The sequence below is a fragment of the Mustela nigripes genome, chromosome X (genome assembly GCF_022355385.1).
Source record: "Mustela nigripes isolate SB6536 chromosome X, MUSNIG.SB6536, whole genome shotgun sequence".
NCBI classification, from domain to species: domain Eukaryota; kingdom Metazoa; phylum Chordata; class Mammalia; order Carnivora; family Mustelidae; genus Mustela; species Mustela nigripes.
This window is the reverse complement of record NC_081575.1, coordinates 67,260,774-67,279,105: the sequence shown is the minus strand read 5'-3', so window position 1 is coordinate 67,279,105 and position 18,332 is coordinate 67,260,774. Positions and strand designations below refer to the sequence as shown.

The following is an 18,332-nucleotide window of genomic DNA, read 5'->3' as shown; positions in this document are numbered from 1 at the left end:
CTGATGTCTAAGTTACTGCGACCTTGGGGAGCAGTCTTCATTTTTATTTTAGAATTTATAAGTTTTTCAGCCAGACACTTTTTTAAAAAGAGTTTATTTATTTATTTGACAGAGGGAGAGAGCAAGCACAAGTGGGGGGAGTGGCAGAGGGAAAGGGAGTAGGCTCTTACCCTTTGAGCAGGGAGCCCAATGTGGGGATTAATCCCAGGACCCTGGGATTATGACCTGAGCTGAAGGCAGACGCTTAACCGAGTCACCCAGGTGCCCCTCAGCATGACATTTTTACAACTTCTCTTCCTGTTGAACAATGACAGCAACAAAAAGCCTTTCCAATTCTTTTACTCTTTAGTGAAACAAGATAGGAACCTGGTCAATGGGGAAGCCAGGCTGGTAGTAGGCTCTTGGAAAGAACCACAGTGGACTGGAGAAGAATAAAAGGACAGGGGATGGCTAGGGGAGATAAGGAATGGACATCGCACAGATCCTCCCCTGAAGTAATGCAAATTGGCTCGGTATTCTCTACAATCCTGCTCCAAATCCTTCTAAGAAGCCCTAAAACAGATAGTCAGTCTGTCTTGGGACCAACTCGGCCTTTCAACTTATCCTTATGGCTTCTCAGGAAACAAGAGAAGGTGTAGAAGCAAGTTGAGTTTCCATGGTGTAGAGTCCTGCCAGGCAGGAGCGCTGCTTCAAGCTTGGAGCTTCAGCAGGCCTTGGACATGTCCAGACCTGATGTCCTAATTGCTAGTCCTTAAAAGAATGTCAATCCCAGACTTCAAATTGCCCGAGTAGGGGCAGATTACACTCAGCACAATGGTGTTCCTGAGAATATTACCAATAGATGCAAAGGGACTCATCTTGGGGCCATGGAACTGTAAATAGCAGAGTGGGGCTGGTAAACACCACACACTTCAGGTAGCAGGAGCTGGATGGGTTAGCTTCTTCCACCTTTTGTCCTCTTTTACTTCTCTACTCAGCTCAAAATGGAGTAGAAAGGTTCAATGATAGTATGGTTGGGTGATGGGAGCATGGCAGGGGTAGGTGTTAGAGAATGTTAAAAGGCCTGGGTCAGAGGCCAGGACTGCCAAGTGTTGCTCATGGCTATCTTCCTCCCATTTCCAAAGAGACATCCAATTTTAGGTGCTCTGGGTCAGCCACGTGGAAGGGGCTGGATATGCAGTGAAGGGTGGGAAGAGTTTACCAGGGGCAATTGGAAAAAGGGGGGGGTGTTAAAAATGGGATTGAAAAAATGAGGTATGACAAATATACTTGGTAGGGCAACACTGCAAAGAGAAGAGGGGGGCTGGAAAGGACAAACAGCCTGACTCCAAAGCCCCAGTTCAGAAAGACTAGGGTTCAAGTGTGTGCTCTACCACCTATTAGTACTGTGTGTAGCACATAGTAGGTGCTTAGTAATTGCTTGCTGAATGAATGAACGAATGTGACCTTGGCCAAGTCACTTATCTTCTCTGAGCCTCAGTTTCCTCATCTGTAAAATAAATAGTAGCTATTGTTCTTATTATTTCACCTGTGTTGTCTCTCCCCTATACCCACATCAGTTGGCTAGTCCATCTGCCCAACTCTGCACTGTATGAGATGCCAATTCAGCCTCCTTCATCAAGGGTCAGAAAAGGCAGATGTTTATAAGGCCTTCTCTTACCTCTTATGTCCTCCCCCTCCTCTTCCTTCTTACCTCTTGGCCCTATCTGTCTCCTTTTCTATTCCAGGCAAACTTGGGGTAAAGTCTGGGAACTCACAGCAAGTGAGTTATAACCTTCAATTACAATGCCAACACATACTTGTGCATGCACAACTCACCCTCCCTCTGCACTCAGCCACAGAAGGTTGCGTCTGGGTTGCAACAAGAAGCTTTTGTCCCCCTAGGGACCTTTACTCAATTCAAATGTCATCAGTACTAGGGACTAGAAAAACTCTACCCCTGTTTCCTCACACAGAGCCAGGCAGGCTTGAGGAGCTAGCCATCCCCGGGGATTGATCACATCAGCACTGTTCCAACTCTGGAAAGTTCAGTGTGAGCCAGCTCTTCTGGAGTATACCAACCAGAGGAAAGGCAAACAAGTCTAAGCACATGAAGATGGTGTGAGGATGATTTTACAGTAGTGGGCATGAGCTAAGCTGAACGATCCACACTTCCTTGTGAGCACTGACACATATCTTCGAGATTCACTGGCACTAGAAGAGCAATTTGTTAGAGCAATACATAGCTTTTTCCTGTATAAAGCTAACAGCTTGAATTGACTCTCCAAGGTTTTTTGTCTTTTTTTTTTTTTTTTCCTCTTGGAAAGACTAATGGGCAGTAAAGACGGGATAAGGTGAGGTCTAAATTTGCCTTTCCCTCCAGTCAACCTGTGGCACATGTAACGTATCTCTAGAAGATGAACCTCCCCAGGTTTGATCTTCAGTAGGTTAAAAATCCCATCTTTTGTGCTTCTAGGGGAATGTGATGAGAAAGAGAAAAAAACCCAAGCTCAAAGGCTGAACAAATTCAACTGAGACATACTGGCTAAACTCCCTCCCATAGAGTGGAGCTTAATCCATCCACTCCATCACGGCCATTGCATCTTCCCAAATCAATTCATGCCTCCCCCGTCCTTTGTTTTTAATATGGGGGACGGAGGGCAAGAGACACTGTGAGAAATGGCCAGACTCACTGAGGTTTTAATATGCAAGAACAAATGACAAGTCATGTAGGCAGGTTCAGGATAATCTTTCAGAATGTAGAAAATTCAGCAGCTTTTCCACACTGACCATTGTCATGGCAACGCACTATCTGATGGCAGCATGCGTCACCAGGCTGGAGGGGCACGGTCTCAGTATAGCAGGTTAGCCTGGCCATTTTTAGCAACATTTGGACTTCTTTCTAGCCTCATTTCTTCTTGGTTTAGCTGAATTTCTTTCTGGTTCTGAACTTGTGAGCTCTGCTCATTTGCATGGCTAGAACACAAGACTTTGTCAATATGAAGGAGATGGCTAAATGGAAAATCTGATAATTCCTAGTATTCTATAGCCAGTCTACTTCCTGTCTGCCCTCCCTGGCTCCTCCCCACCCACTCTCAGCCATTTAATTTCTTTTCTTCTCATCAGTTCTTCCCTCTACACAGTATTACCTCCCCCTACCCCCGCCCCAACAACTGTGACTCATCTACCAACCCCTGCACTCTCATCATATTCCTTTTATTGTTTTTCTATTTTCTCATTTTTAACATACAGAATCCTAGGATCTTAGGATTAGAAGGAACCTTAATAATCTAGTACAATTGCCCACCCCCAATGCAGGAACATGTCTATGATATGACAGTCAAGTGACTATCTAGCCTCTACTTGCAAGTCTCCAGGAACAGAGTCCTCATTCCTTTTTGGGCAGCCTGCTCCAGTTTGGGTAGCTCAAAATGTTAGAAAATTCCTCCTCCTACTGAATACAAATTCGCCTTTTTTATAATATTTACCCATGAGTCCTAGTTCTGTGCCCTGTGACCACATAGACTCTGCGACAGCCTCTCAGAGATATGAAGTAAAGACCACATCTCCCTGGGTCTTCTTTTCTCCAAAAGCCCCAGCTCCTCCAACCAGACCTCTTGGAGCCTGGTCTACAGTCTTTTCTCCCTCCTGACTGACCAGTAGCATGCTTCTGTTTGCCTAGAGGCCTTTTAAAGTGAGGATGATACTGCATCAGCATGGCTGGAGGCCAACTTGTCCTGGAGACTCACACCAATGTCCGCATTGACTAAAATCCCTAGCTCTTTCAGACAAAATGCTGCTGAGTCATAACTTCCCGAATCTTGTGTGTGTCCAATCGCTTCTGAGGACCCAATTCCTGGTCCATACATTTTCTCTCAGCTTAACGTCTTTGTACTGCTATCAGAATATTGTTTTAACTTGTCAGGATCTTCTAAAAACCTTGGCTTACATGTAACTTACACGTCCTCTAAGATTTTTGATGAATCCCCCCCCCCCTGCCAACCCTCAAACTAATCTTTTATCTCAGATCTTTTAAAAATGTATTCTTCTTTTGGGTTTCTTACCTTCCCTAGTTCTCTTCCCTTTGAATTACCTTCCTTATGTCTTCTCTCACTTGTCATTTTCATTTCCTCAATAGCAAGATGTCACCGCTCTGGAGATATGTGTCTGGGTACGTGTGCAGGAAAGCATGAGGGCATACAGATATCTGCACATACGGAGGTGTGAGCAAGAACCTGCAGAGGCTTGTTTAGTTTATCTGTTTCTATTGCTTTGTCTGTACTGTACCAGGATTTAGAGCCTGGATCAGGGGTGGGGGGAGGGGATGGTAAGGTTGAAGGAGGAGGGGTAAGAAAAGTTGGTTCAGGATCAGTCCCAAAGGAAACAGGGAAGGTGTCCTGGGTCTGTGAGGGGCAGGAGGAAATTAGGGTGGGAGCACTAGTGTTAATCAGGGCTGCAGGAGAGTGAGAAGGACTGGCAAAGGGCCGGGAATAGAAAGAGTTGGAAGGCCGTGAAGACTGTACAAGGGAGGAGGATTTGGTTAGAAAGTGAGGATTTGTGGGGTTGGTATCCACCATGACTCCAGAGGGAGGTAGCTTGAAACTACAGGGTCAGGAGAAGGATGAGAGCTATGGGACAACTCACAGAGACAATAAGCCTTGCTGTGAGCATAGCCTTACAGGTCTATGACTTGTGAGCTTAGGGAATTTTCTCTGCCCAAAGGAGTCTGGGACGTGGAGTCCCTGCCCAAGGACTTGGCTGTTTTCACAGACTGGACTCTACTAGAGGTTAGGGCCTTAATATAACCTTCAGCAACGATGCCCCCCTAGGACACAGTGTCTTTCCTCAGACTAACTCTGGTACAGAATAGGCCTCCCTTTCATGCTGGTTTCTACTCCAATGAGGGAGTCAAAAGTAGGAGAATTGCTGCTATCTTGGTCGTTATATGAATAAATGTGGGAATTTCACTCTCTAAGATGGGCAATATGATACCCTTAGCCTCTTAATTTTACAAATAATTTGGATCCCCCAAATATGCACACATACATACAAATTCAATTAAATAAGAAAATGGGTGCCAAAACGACTTTACAATAGTGTAGAGAAAGTGAACTGAGTTATGGAGCAGCAGCTGGGGCTTGGGGAGGGGCTCTACTGGAAAGCTAAGGGCAGCTTCTCCAGACAGCTAGTGGACAATGTGATCAAGATGATAATAACCTAGTTGTGGGCCAGCCGGAAGGAAGGGCAGGGTAGGGCGGCTTCTCCACCTCCAGTGCTCTGGGAAAAGACTGGGGAACCTACTCTCAGGGCACGGGAATCCAGACTATCCATTGTAGGCCTGTGGTCTCTCAAGGCCAGATTGGACCATGGAACTATGCAGGAACACAATGTCTGCGAGACCCTCCTTTCCCCTCCCTGAAGTCTGAAGAGGCTTGAACTTCCCTCACCTTCAAGAGGGCTTTACTGTTGCTCTTTTAAAAGAAAAAGGATTCCAGGGCACACTTGAGAACTGGTTTTTCTCTGGGGGTGCCTCCAGATAAAACTTTTGTCCCCCTGAAGGTGACATTAACTGGCCAAATGACCATTCCAGTCAGAGTGGCCAGTGTGGAATTCCAACGACAAGCTATCAGGCCAAGAAGATGTTTCCCTTCTCAGTCAGGGAAATGGTTAGCCACTAAAGACAAATGGTATTTGGGGAAGCCCCCAGCGACAGGCCACTGCAAGCGGGGTGCAATGAGGAGGGCAGAGCTTGAGGGGTGGTGCTCACCTTTGATGTAGTTGAGGATTTGCTGGACTCGGTGGGGCTCATTGCGGTCTGGCCGGCAGCTTGGCGTGATTTCCAACACGTAATCAGGACCATATGCTGTGAAAAACTGTAAGGAAAAGGGAAAGGCCAAAAAACAGACTAAACCACAGAAAACCTCCGAAGCAAAACACATACACACAGAACAACTGAAAGAAAACCACCAGTACTGACAAGGAAAGGGAGGCCCAGGGGCGCTGGGCAGGACGATTTGGCAGGAAAGGCCCGTGCCGGTGGTACCACTCCTTTTGTTCAAAAGCCCCAGGGACAGGTCACGGCTACATTATTTAGCATGTTGTTCAAGGTTCTCTCTGCTCAGGCGTCCACTTTTCTCTCCAGCCTTTATTCTTACGGCATCCTCCTCTCTGGCCACATTGGCCTGCCCTGGGCTCCCCCAAATCCCACCGTGCTTTGCACTCCCCTTAGGATCTCTGCCGCCGCTCCTTGTTCGGGTTGCAAAGGCCCTGCCCTCAATTTCTGCTGCCTGTGAAAAACTTCCCCATACTCCAGGCAGAGCTCAAATGTCACCTCCTTCACAAAGCTGTCCCTTATTTTCCACCAACCCCCAGAATGTTCTTTTGGTACCTTAATTTTTTGGCCCGTATTCAACAAGTGCTTGCCTGCCTGTCACACGTGGGTCACTGTGCTGGCTGCTGGGAGGACCATGAAGATGGGCAAGACCTCCTCTGGGATGCACTCGCTCCTCACAGGCGCATTCTGCTCCGGACAGAGATTTGTCAACAGTGACATGAGCTCCCTGCACTGTCAGCTTCTGGAGGGCAGGTAGCACCTATGTCTTATTACCTCCTTCATCCTCACAGGCTAATGGCAGTTGCCTCCTAGTTTCGGCTGCCTTGAATTCCCTGACCCAGGAATGTCAAGCAAGCCTGGTTTCTCCAGTTTTTCTTTCCTTGTAGCAGAGTTTATTTGTTCTTTAAATTCAAAGAATCAAAATAAAGGATTTGAATTCTATTTCTAGCTCACTAGATGATTCCTTGTGACTTCTGGTAAGTCACAATATCTGAATCAGCTTCTCTATGAGGGCCCGCTTGGGGAAAAACACTCCATGACAAAGGGAATCATTCAATTGGGATAAGTCCTTGAATGGGAAGTATGCACAACCACTATTTCTGTTTAGTTTTTAACAGAAATAGTATTTGTGCATACTCTCTGGAGAAAGAGCATATGGTCCTTAACCTTACGTTACAATATCAATAGTGATATTGTTAGGCAGTAAGTATAACAGGGGGATTCAAATTCCACGGGAAAAAATGGTAGAGAGGACATGAAAAAAGGGATTTGGATATGGGTTGTGAATTTGATGTCATTCACAGAAGCCCAGGGTTATTGCCACTGCCACCAAATTATCCTTGTTAAGAGTCTGGATGTAATCTGGCACCATGGGAGATGTTGTGGAAGCATCTGTAAGGGTTCTAATGGCACCTTTGTGGAATCCATGGGAGTCATTTGACGGGTAGATGGCTTTTGCACATCCACAATGGAAAACTACACATTTAGTTAAAAGGAAAATGCCCAAGACTGTCCCAGTGCTTATTATATTGCCGTTTTTTTTTTTTTTAATGGACTGAAATAGAAAGGAAAGGGGGGCCTTGTTCCTTCCTGCTGGAATCATTTACTCTCTGATGCCTGGAGCCCTGAGTCCTGGAGATAGAAGAAGCCTTGAGTGGAGCTCATCTTCACCAAACCAATATATGGAAGAGACACAAGAGGGGTTACCCGGGGGGATACACCCAGAAACTGATCCCCCAGTATGATCTAAGAAACTTGACAGGTTTGTCAAGTTTTAGATAAGGAGGGCCCCTCAGTCCAAGTTCAAGGATCTCATGGGCTTGGCTCTGGAAGAGAAGGCTTCAAACAAGTGTTGCACTCTCTTCTTAGGCAACCTCTTTTCCTCCAGAGGGTGTCAAGTAGCACACTCATTCCACAGGTATGAAAAGATGGGTTTAGAGAGAGCAATAGAAGAAAGGCAGCTGCAACTGCCTTTAGTGCTTTGATGCTGGGAGTTTGGGTCCTCTCCCAGAGTGGCCACTTAAGTGACCACTGCTGGGACCCAAACTCCCAGCACCAAAGCACTATAAAAATCAGAGGCAGGGTGCCTCACTGAGATACAGGAGGAGAGAATGTTCTGCCTCCATCTATGGAGGCAGAGGCTCACTGCTGATCCTCTGTCAGCAAGACAGGTTGTGAGCTGTCTATTCAGGGCTGAGCATTTGAAACAATATGTCTGCACTGTGAATGCCTACAGTGTGATTACCCATACCCTTCTGCTTTAGTTCCTTCTTTGACCAAGAGCGCGCAAGGTTGCAAGATGGACAGCTAGGGCCAGAACAGATTCCTATGTAACAGAACTCGGTTTGAATGGGATTGAGCCTCTCAATCTGGCTGCATTAGTACCTGGCTTTAACTGACCCACGAATAACCCCTTCCTTGCTGAGGCAGGCCGGCTGCTGCTAATAACCAAGTCTGGGTTCCTAAACATCTCTCCACCTTGGCCAATGAAAGAGTATTCCCGGGTTCTGCTTATTTGCACTGTTCTTAGGCTAGGGGACACTCATGATTCAAGAAAGTCCCTGCTTTGTGATCCAGTTCGACATGGCAGCTGGCTGGTCCTAGCTTTGGGAGGCTCTATTTGGGGCTGAGAGAAGTGACAGGCACCCAGAAGTTAGAGGCTTATACCTAAGGCAAAGGTATTGCCCTATTCCCCCCTCTGTCTCCCTCATGACAATTCTGTTTCTGTGTTATATTGTGCTTTTATTTTGGCACTTGTTAGCGCTTTTCTACTAGACTATGAACTCTGCAGAGGCAGAAACTTCTGTCACATTCTTTGTTGAATTGAAGTCAAGTCATCAAAGGTTCTCCTTAAACCTTTATTTTAAAGTTACATTGAATGAAATTCATTCACAAAAGATCTAGCTGGCTGTTCAGTTAATTCTGTGGAATAATGCAAAGAGCCAACTCATAGCATTAACAGCTTTTCTGGACTCTTGAGGCAGCATGATGAGGTGGAAAGAGCCCTGGCTTTAGAGTCAGACAGAGCTGGATGTTCTGTCAGGGTTTAGTCATGTGCCTCAGGTGTGCTGCTTAATCTCTCTTTTGTCATTGCTACCAGAGGGCTGAGCAGAAACGCTGGACCTGGCTCAGTTGTTAGAGATAACATGAACAAAAGGGCCTAGCACAGGGCCCATACCATAGTAGGCCTTCAGTAAATGTGAATTCCCTCCTCCAGAGGCAAGAGGCTCTTGCCTAACTGAGGTGCCTCACCCATACCCAGGGGGATGTTGGGCCAAGTACTTGGGGTGGCTATGCAGAAAGAAGAACATGTTCCTCCTGCTAGACAAAGCCCAGCTGCCCCAGTGTCCTCTTTACTGGCCTAAACCTTTAGCTCTGCCTAGGTCCTGTGGAGAAACTGACTTCTCTTACAGTTTCCTGCCCCATGCTCCTGCCACTTGTTACTGGAGAGGTGGAAAGGAAATCTGATCACAGAAGGCAAAGGAGATATTGGGGTGGAGGGATTTGGCCAGCACTAGAAATAGCTTGAGGCCCCACCCTGAAACTGCCTTGCAGCCCTGAAGAGGAAAGGAAATGGGCAAGCAGCAATCCCATTCCCAGACAGGTGGAGCGGGGATGAAAGAGGCCAGCTGGCCTTCTAGTCAAAATGCTGGCTTTGATCTCAGCAAAGGAAGGAGGGAGGTGCTAACCCTGCTCCACCCCTTCCCCTTTTCCCTCAGCACTCCTTTTGCTTTCTGAGTTTCAGTTGATACATTTTTGAGGGGAACATAGTAGCGGAAAGGAGGCAAATGGAGAGTCCGAAGTGGGGTTGAGGGATGGGAACAGAAGGTAATGGCGACTTTAGGGTAGTTGGTCCTTTCTTGACTCAAGAGTCATGAATAAAGAAATGAAGTAGCTCAGTTCTCATTCAGGTCAGCCCAGCTCAAGGTCCTTTTCTGGTCACTCCTTTCCAGCTCTCGCTCACACAGTGCGAACAGTGTACACTTAGATATTCGGCCAAGAAGATATTCAGAAGAAGTCTTAGATTTGCTTTTATTCCTTCATAGTCCAATTTGGTCATGGGAGACCAAACCTGGAGCTACCAATGCTTTTATCCTTCTTCCTTCAATGTTTATTGAGTGCCTACTATGTGCCTGCCAAAGTAAGTTCATGAGTTACAAAGACAGTAAGATGTGTTTTGAAGGAAGAATTATTACAGAACATTGTGATGACAGGTATAACAATAATACCAAAGATAAAAGTAATCAAAACATTTATTAAAGGCTTATACATGTCAGGCACCTAAAGTATCTCAGCACTTTTTATGGGTTGACTAACTTAGTCCTCATAACTAACCCATATGGAGGTACTAGAATTATTTCCATTTTAAGATGAAGATCTGAAGTGTAGAGTAGTCAGATAACTCGACCGAGATCACACAGCGTGTGTAGTGCTGAGATTCGAACCCAGGTCATTCTGGAGATCAGCACTACCTATAGGAACCTCTAGATTACCTCAGAAAAAGTGATGTGTGTGTGTGTGTGTGTGTGTGTGGTCTCCAAGTAGGGTATGATGGCTGGGAGGGAGGCATTCCCAAGAGAGCCTTGGGTAAAGGCAGTGAGTGTGGAACAGAACTGTACATTTTAGGCACTGAAATTAATTTGATATGGCTCGAGGGTAGGGCATAAGGAGAATTAGGACATGAGGCTGGGGAGGCAGGCATGAGTTTCCCAGTGGGTGCTGCCTGCTCCCCACACTCAGGCATTTGGCCTTATTCCAGACTGGAAGGTTCATGAGGGCAGAACATTGTTTTACTTCCTGCTGTTTTGCCAGTTCCCAAAACAGTGCTTGCATCTAGTAGTTGGTAAATAACTATTTGTGGGAAAAGGAAATGAAAACTTGGGGGAGCTTATAAATGAGGGAATGGATAGGTCAGCTGTGTCCTTTAGAAGACTCACTGGCTATAGTGTGGAGAATGGAACAGCATTTGAGGGCAGGAATGCAAGGAGGGAGTCCAGTGAGAAGGCTGGTGCTAGAGCCATGATAAGTGGTATCTGGGTCGGAACCATAACAGTTGTGGGAGGAATGGAGAGATTGAAAAACTGAAATGATAGCATTAATAAGACTAAACATGAATTGGGTGTGGAAAGCAAGGAAGGAGAGAAAGCCAAGGATGTTGGACCATTTAGGAAACGCATTAACAAGATGAGGAGTACAGGCAGACGACAAGGGCTAGCGGCAAGGTGTACATGTGTGTGGGGAACTCAGCAGGTAGCAGTTTGAGGGTCAGGATCCTAATGATATGGTGCTCTGGTATTTAAGAGAGAGGTTGGGCCTACAATATAGGATATGGGCTAGAGATTTCGGAGTTGTCAGTGACATTAAAGAATTGGAAGAGAATTGCCAGGGAAGTGTCTTGGCTGGCAGGGGAGGCTTACTACAGAGTGAGAAGGGAAGAGAAGCAAGGAAAGAATCATGGGGAACAGCCAATACTTCAGAGGTGGACAGAGGGAGTGGAAACAATCCTGGTGACAATCTGAGATACCACAGAGAGATTAAGTTAAAAGAGGGCAGTCTTCTGATTTGTCCACGGGAAGGAGAGCTTTGCTGTAGCCAAGTCAGTGGAGGGTGTGGACAAAGACTAGAAAGTCAGAATGGGAGGAAGTGGAGATGAGAATGATGGTACGAATACACTTTTTATTTTAAGAGTTTGACATAGGGGTGGGGTTGAGGTAGGGTGGGTGATTTAAGATGGGAGGGTCTTAAATATATTTATAGGCTGAGGATAAGGACCCTAGAATGTTTGTCTTTCTGGCCCCAGAGCTCCACAAAGGAAGAGTACTGTTTTATTCATATTTATCGTACTTTCAGCTCCTAGAATGGGGCCTGGAAAATAATAGGTGCTCAATTCATGTTTCTTTTTTCCTTTTTAAAGATTGTATTTATTTAACAGAGACACAGCGAGAGAGGGAACACAAGCAGGGGGAGTGGGAGGGAGCAGCAGGCTTCCCGCTAGGCAGGGAGCCCGACGCGGGGCTCGATCCCAGGGCTCTGGGATCATGACCAGAGCTGAAGGCAGACACTTAACAACTAAGCCACCCTGGTGCCTCTCAATTCATGTTTCTTGAATGAAGGAAATGAAATGTGTTTGGGATTCGAGAAGACTCACATCCAGTAGAGAGAATTAGGGTCTTGAAAGACAGGGTGATTGCAAACAGGCAGGAATGGGGTAGGGTGGGCGATAGTCAGTGGAGGCAAGAGAATGCTGGACAAATCTGGGGACCAGTGAGTATTATAAAGTTAGGTAAAGTTGGTAAAGGAGAGCATGGAAGGCCTGAATCCCAGGTTGAGGAGACAGAACTTGCTGTGACAGGCACTGGGACAGCCTCGATTAGATCTATGCCTTAGGAAACGTGGGAGCAAACGTAGAAAGGCTGGGTGACCAGTGTGGAGGCTTTTGCAATAGTTCAAGGGGGAGATAACGAGAGCCTGAACAAGGGTGATTGCTGTGGAGATGGAAAGAAGGGGAAAGAGACATTCTGAAGGTAGACTCACCAGGACTTTGGTAAGTGACTGGCTGGAGACGAAAGGAGAGAAGAGAAGGGAGAAGTCAAAGTTGACTCCTAGGTTTTAAGTCTGGCAAAGAGGGAGAATTCCTGTGCCCCTGACAGAGCTGGGGTAAATTAGCAGGAAGAGCTAGTATGGCTACGGGGAGGTGATGGGATTGGGTTTAGTGGGGTCTGAGATGGCAGGAGGGAATCTGGGTCACTGTGTCTAGCAGGCAGCTGAAGATGTGATGATGGTGAATGGAAGAGAGGTCATGGCTGAAGACTAAGGTGGTAAGGGGATAAAAAGATCCAGGGAATAGGCAGAAAAAGAGCAGCTAGAGAAGAAGAAAGGGAACAGCAGAGTGAAATCTCACAGTCTTAGGGATGACATTCAGCATGAGGAAGATGTTTAAAGGAATACATTTGCCATGCTGGCAATGTGCTTCTGTGGCTGAGAATTCTTCTCTCCTAGTCAGTAGGGTGATATAGTGATACTGCTTCTAGACAGCCCTCTTTTTATTACTCCAAGTAGCTCTCAAATATTTTTTATTGTTAACTCAAGGTTTACCTTTCTCTAAAAATTAGACTTGATTCCACCAGGGTAAACCCAAGGTCGGTGCCAATCCCTCTTACAGAACCCTGAGGCTTTACTTTGCTTTCAGTTGGGGAGGTTGGTTGGTTAGGTTGGCCCTAACCAGGAAGTGCATTTCTTGTCCTGAATTACTCTGTGAACAAGACTCATCACAACCAGAATAACATAGCACCAGCGCTTTGAACCATAATATGGTCTTGCATGATGCTTCTCAGTCTTTCCTATGTCACCAATTACTCCATCAAAGAACCTTGGCCCAACCATGATGGAAACAAAAAAGCTCTCCTTTCCCCAGAAAAAAACATTTCTGTTTACAGGAAGTTCAGTTATTATAGATATCACTTACGGTACATTTTACAAACACAAAATTGTGGTGGTATTATTATGAGTAACTTTTATTGCCCTGGCTCTATAACACAAAGACACAAAAATAATAACCCCATCAGTTGTTAAACTGAACTGGCAGGAAGCAACTCATCAAAGGCAATTGCTTGTAGGCAGGGAAATGGGGAAGTAGGATTGTCCAGAGTATGACCGAGAGAGGTCAGGAAGATACAGCTATTGGAGATAAGATGTTACCATGGCAGACGTGAGGATGGAAACCAAGCATCCCATCTAGACCACATCTGTCCCACCTGTAGTTCTCATCTCATCCCCTGAACACAGAGTCAGTTCTTTTTTTTTTTTAAGATTTTATTTATTTATTTGACAGAGAGAGAGATCACAAGTAGGCAGAGAGGCAGGCAGAGACAGAGAGAGGGGGGAAGCAGGCTCCCTGCTGAGCAGAGAGCCTGATGTGGGGCTGGGTCCCAGGACCCTGGGATCATGACCTGAGCCGAAGGTGGAGGCTTTAACCCACTGAGCCACCGAGTTACCCCAAAAGAGTCAGTTCTTAAGAATTGTTTTATGGTGAGGCTCCTATACCAGTGCCAAGAAATGTTTGAATGAATGAGTGAATGAATGAATAGGTCTTGGAAACAGTTTCATTATTCAGATGTTTTGACAGCATTTTAAATATCAGTGTAGAAAAAAGTTTATTAAGCAAAATTATCAGGTAAACCTGGGGAATGTTAGTTTATCTGAATACTAATTATATTTAAACAGAGCATATGTCCAGTATTAACTAGTCTTATTTCATTAGCTAAAGTACTTAGAGGCTTTGTGAATACACATATATGGTCCTTTAGTGTACTATGTATTCACTAAGGTCAATCCACAGTACTTTGTGTGTGTGTGTGCATATTCTATTAGGTGCTGAGTAACAGCCACGAACTTTAACCCATGGCTTTGGACTTTCAGTCCAGTGGGCTTTCCATCACACCATGAAGCAATCAGCACACTTAAAAAGTGAGATTTCTGGAGTATTATGGGACAAGCCCTAAATTTTTGCTCCACCCATTTAATAGGCCTATGACCTTAGGCAAGTTACCTGACAGTTATGTCTTGGTTTTCTTGTTTGTAAAATGGGGACAACAACAGAATTTCCTTATAGAGTTGTTGTGACAAAATGTGAGTGAATTCATGTAAAGCATTTAAAACAGTGCCTGAAGCATAGTAAATACTCAGTGTTATTTAATGCTAGATGATATTATTATTTTTATCATTATTATTATCTTATTAATATGATTTACCAACTACGCAAAAAAACAGGAGTTCTGCGTGTAATGGACAGTAGCAAAACTGGATTTTTTTTTTTTTTACAAATGCCCCTGGAGACTGAATGAGGGTGAGTTTCAAAGAGCTCATTCTGCATCTACAAACCCTGAAACCAGAAAGTAAGCAGAGAGATCAAGAAGGGAAGGATGCCCCCAAATGAAAGGAATTTAAAAAATACAATGGAAGAGAGGAGGAGGTAATGAGAAACTGGAAGTGGCGGGAAAGAGAGGCAGGGGGACAGAGGTGACAGAAAGAAGAGATAAATATGGAGTACATTTGGTGAGGGAAGGAAGGAGGTACGAGGAGGTGGCTGAAGAGATAAGGACAGGGTGGCTGTCACTCGACTAGGGGTCTCACTACAGGCCAAGGTTTTCCTTCAGGCGTGGTTTCAGGGGTTTGGGAGAAGGGTCCTGGCCAAGACTAATACCCTCCCCACATCACTGCACCGATCCTCAAATTTCCACGAGTAGAGAGAATTCCTTCTTCAGAAATATATGCAGGGCCGACTTTGGTTATACCGTATGTCTCTGTTAATCAAATGAATATTTTGGAAACAAGCCTACACATGAAGCTTTTCTTTTGCTTTTTCTTCATTGACTTTTCCTTAAGCCAAGGGTGGGAACGGAAGATGGGAGAGTATAGGGATATCGCTTCACCTGGCATGCCACTGGACAAGTTATAAGATGACCTTGAAAATGGATTCTACAGGAAGATTAGTAAGTGCTGCCTTGGCTTGATCTTTATACTACTCCAAGCAACTGTCCTCTGTCTATCCTTCATTGCTGAACTTCTTAAAATTTCTTTTTTCACCACCTTGGCTGCTTCATTTCTCAGACACTTTAACCTACTGCTGTCTGTTTTCTTCCTCACACCTCCACCGAACTGTTTTCTAGAAGGATGACAAGGAGATTTCAGCTTGCTGGCAACTCTGGTTGATTGGTAGTAGCTGCCTGGGTACTGTGTTGGAAAGGGTTCTGAGGCTGTGTCTAGGTTCATCAAGAAAATGCCATGATCAGTTTGTCATGTAATTCATGGGGTACATGGTGTAAGTGTGGGGGCTGGGAAGGTGTGTTCACGTGTGTCTTGTATTTGCTATTCCCACTTGAGGAGGCCAAGGATGATCTCCTCATTACCAATCTATTGTCTTCTTTTCAGTTATCACTCATACTATTTGCTCTTTCTCCAGCACATGTCATCAACTACCCCCTCATTTGTGGCATTATCTTCTCTCTCACCGCCACCTCTCTCCCTGTTCCTTCTGTCTCCTTCCCTGAGTCATCTTCCTTCACCTGTCTCTTAAAAGTAGGTGCCCTGGGTTGTGCTCTCAGCTTTTCTTTTTCTCTCTCTTTGTAAGACTTTACACTCTTTGCTGCTATTTTAATCACTTCTATGCAGAGATCCTACATCTCTGGGTCCAGGGTTTATCCCCAGCTTGCATTTATAACTGTCTGCTGGACATTTCTACCTGAAAAACTTGAATTCTTGGTATGTGATGCTTAATGTGTTCCAAGTGGAGCAAATCCAGTGTAAGTCTTTCCAGAGAGAACATTCATCCTGTCTTATTGTACCCCATAGGTGAGTCCCATCATATCAGAAGCTCCTCAGTAAAGGTTTGAACTTATGACCCTGAATGGGTCAGTGTGTTTGTGCTTTGTTTAGAGGCACTGGATTTTGTGCTTTCAAAATACCTGAAATGATATGGGATTCAAGGATAGAGATTAGGGGATCTCTGTCTCCATGAGATATTCTCATTGTTTCATGAGCAATGATTTTTTTTCCTCTCCATTTGTCAGATGAAAAAAACCCAAACAAACCATATCTAACCATGTGCAAGAAGACAGAGTCTGGCATTCTTTCTCAGGGGACAGCTGGATAGCTAGCAATATGTTTTGGGTATTGTTTGAAAACACTCAACGGGTTATCTGCTGGGGTAGGAGGCAGGGTGGGAGGTGCTGCGGAGACAATGACGAAACAGACAATCCCTGGCCTTGAGGAGCTTATAGTCTAGTAGAGAAGGCAGACAGCTACAGGAATAACTACAATGAGATGAAAGTTAGAGGTGAATCATTTCTTTAGGGCTACAGGAACTCGAGTGGGAATTCTTAACTCTGAGCGTGGGGGATGGGTGATGGATAAGACTTCATGGAGGAGATGGGAAACAACTGAACTAGCCTTGGAGGATGAGTTAGAGTTAAATAGGAAGGGAGGGAAGGTAAGAAAGGCAGAAGAAGCAGAATGAAGATATCGAAGATATATTTTAGACAAATAATCACAAATTAATTTATGAGAAAGAACAGAGTACCGGGTCATGACCAGCACCAGCCCAGCTCTATAAGCAACTTTCTTGTCTTCTCTGTATAGCACATCCTTTCTTTGTGATGAACAATGGACTGGGTAGAGTCAGGGAAAAAGTCATGGATGGACTTGAACATCAGAGTAGGATTTCTTGCTGATGTATCTGTCACAGCGGTTCCTTTGGGTGGAGGCGAATCTGGATTGTATTTGCTTAGAACTGATCAATTCATTTGTTCCCTCATTCACTTGATACCAATATCCCTGAGCACTCCTGGGTGGCAGGTTCTGGGCACAAAGAGAGGAATGAGACTCAGCCTCTGCCCTCAAGGAGTAGATGGGGAGACAGCTATGCAAATGCTGATTCTAATGCTTTGTGGCAAGTGCCAAAATAGACGTGTGGGCAAGGAGATGTGTGGACAAGGAGCTTCCCTCTGGAGTCCAGAAATTGGTCAGAAATTCAGATCTGATCATGTCATCCCCCTCGCCTAAGAAGTGTACTTGGCTCCCCACCAACTGGAGGACCAAGTCCAAACTCTAAAGCAGGGCATACAAAGGCCCTTACAGTCTGGCCCCACTGACTTCTCCAGTCTTATCTCACACCATGGTCCAGATGATGGGCCCTACACCTTAGTCACACTGAACTGAGTATCTCTCCCTACTCCTCTTTATCTGGTTGACTCTTCTGACTCCCTCGAACCCTTGCTAACTGTTGCTTCTCTCTGGTACCAGCCCAGGCTCCCCCAGAGGGAACAAGTGCCTCCTCTGCATTCCCACAGCTCGCAGTCAGCCTCTCTGTTCTAGCAGTTATCACATTACAGTGTAATTGTTTGTTTCTATGTCTGTCTCCCCATATAGGCAGTGTTCTCCCGAAGGCTGGGAACCCAGTCTTATTCTTTTCTTCATCCTCGAACTGTGGTATGGGCCTGGTGCATGGTAGGTGCTCCGTACATCTTTGCAGAGTGAATGAATGACTCGGCCATGTGGACCCTTGGGCCTGGTCATTGTCAGCAGCTGGCATTACTTAACTTGAGAGATGTATAAAAAATGAAGGGCGGCCAGAGTAGCTGAAAAATGGGCGGCTCTAGTGACATCAGGAAAAACAAAACTGGAGAAGGTTGGGACAATGCCCCCACTCAGCCTTTTAACAAATGACTCTCCCTTCTAAGCAGCCCCTCTTTGTCTCCCTCCCATTCACTTTCGAAAACCCAGTCATTGAACCCATCCTAATTATTCATGGTCAGTGGCATATACAGGAAACACTTTGTTTACAAGCAATTAAAATACACTAAAATAGATTTATGCAGGTTGAACCTGATCCTGCTGGTAAGAAGGGAGTAAAGGACTTCTATCTTGCAGGGTATTTGCTTCCTGAGGTCACTCTTCATCACTCTGTATCTACTGTGCCAGTTTGGTGCTAACACTGCAAACGTCCGGAGGTCGTTCTTAAGGC

At 45.4% G+C, this 18,332-nt stretch overlaps 1 protein-coding gene across 2 annotated transcripts in view; it reads right to left on the bottom strand.

The window, feature by feature from the left end:
- Positions 1 to 18,332, bottom strand: part of HDAC8 (histone deacetylase 8) — a 223,377-nt gene that overhangs the window by 21,972 nt on the left and 183,073 nt on the right. For both annotated transcript variants that reach the window (XM_059385639.1, XM_059385641.1), the window contains one exon: positions 5,747 to 5,852. In XM_059385639.1, the coding sequence (XP_059241622.1) occupies positions 5,747 to 5,852 (106 nt within the window). The remainder of the gene's footprint in view (positions 1 to 5,746; positions 5,853 to 18,332) is intronic.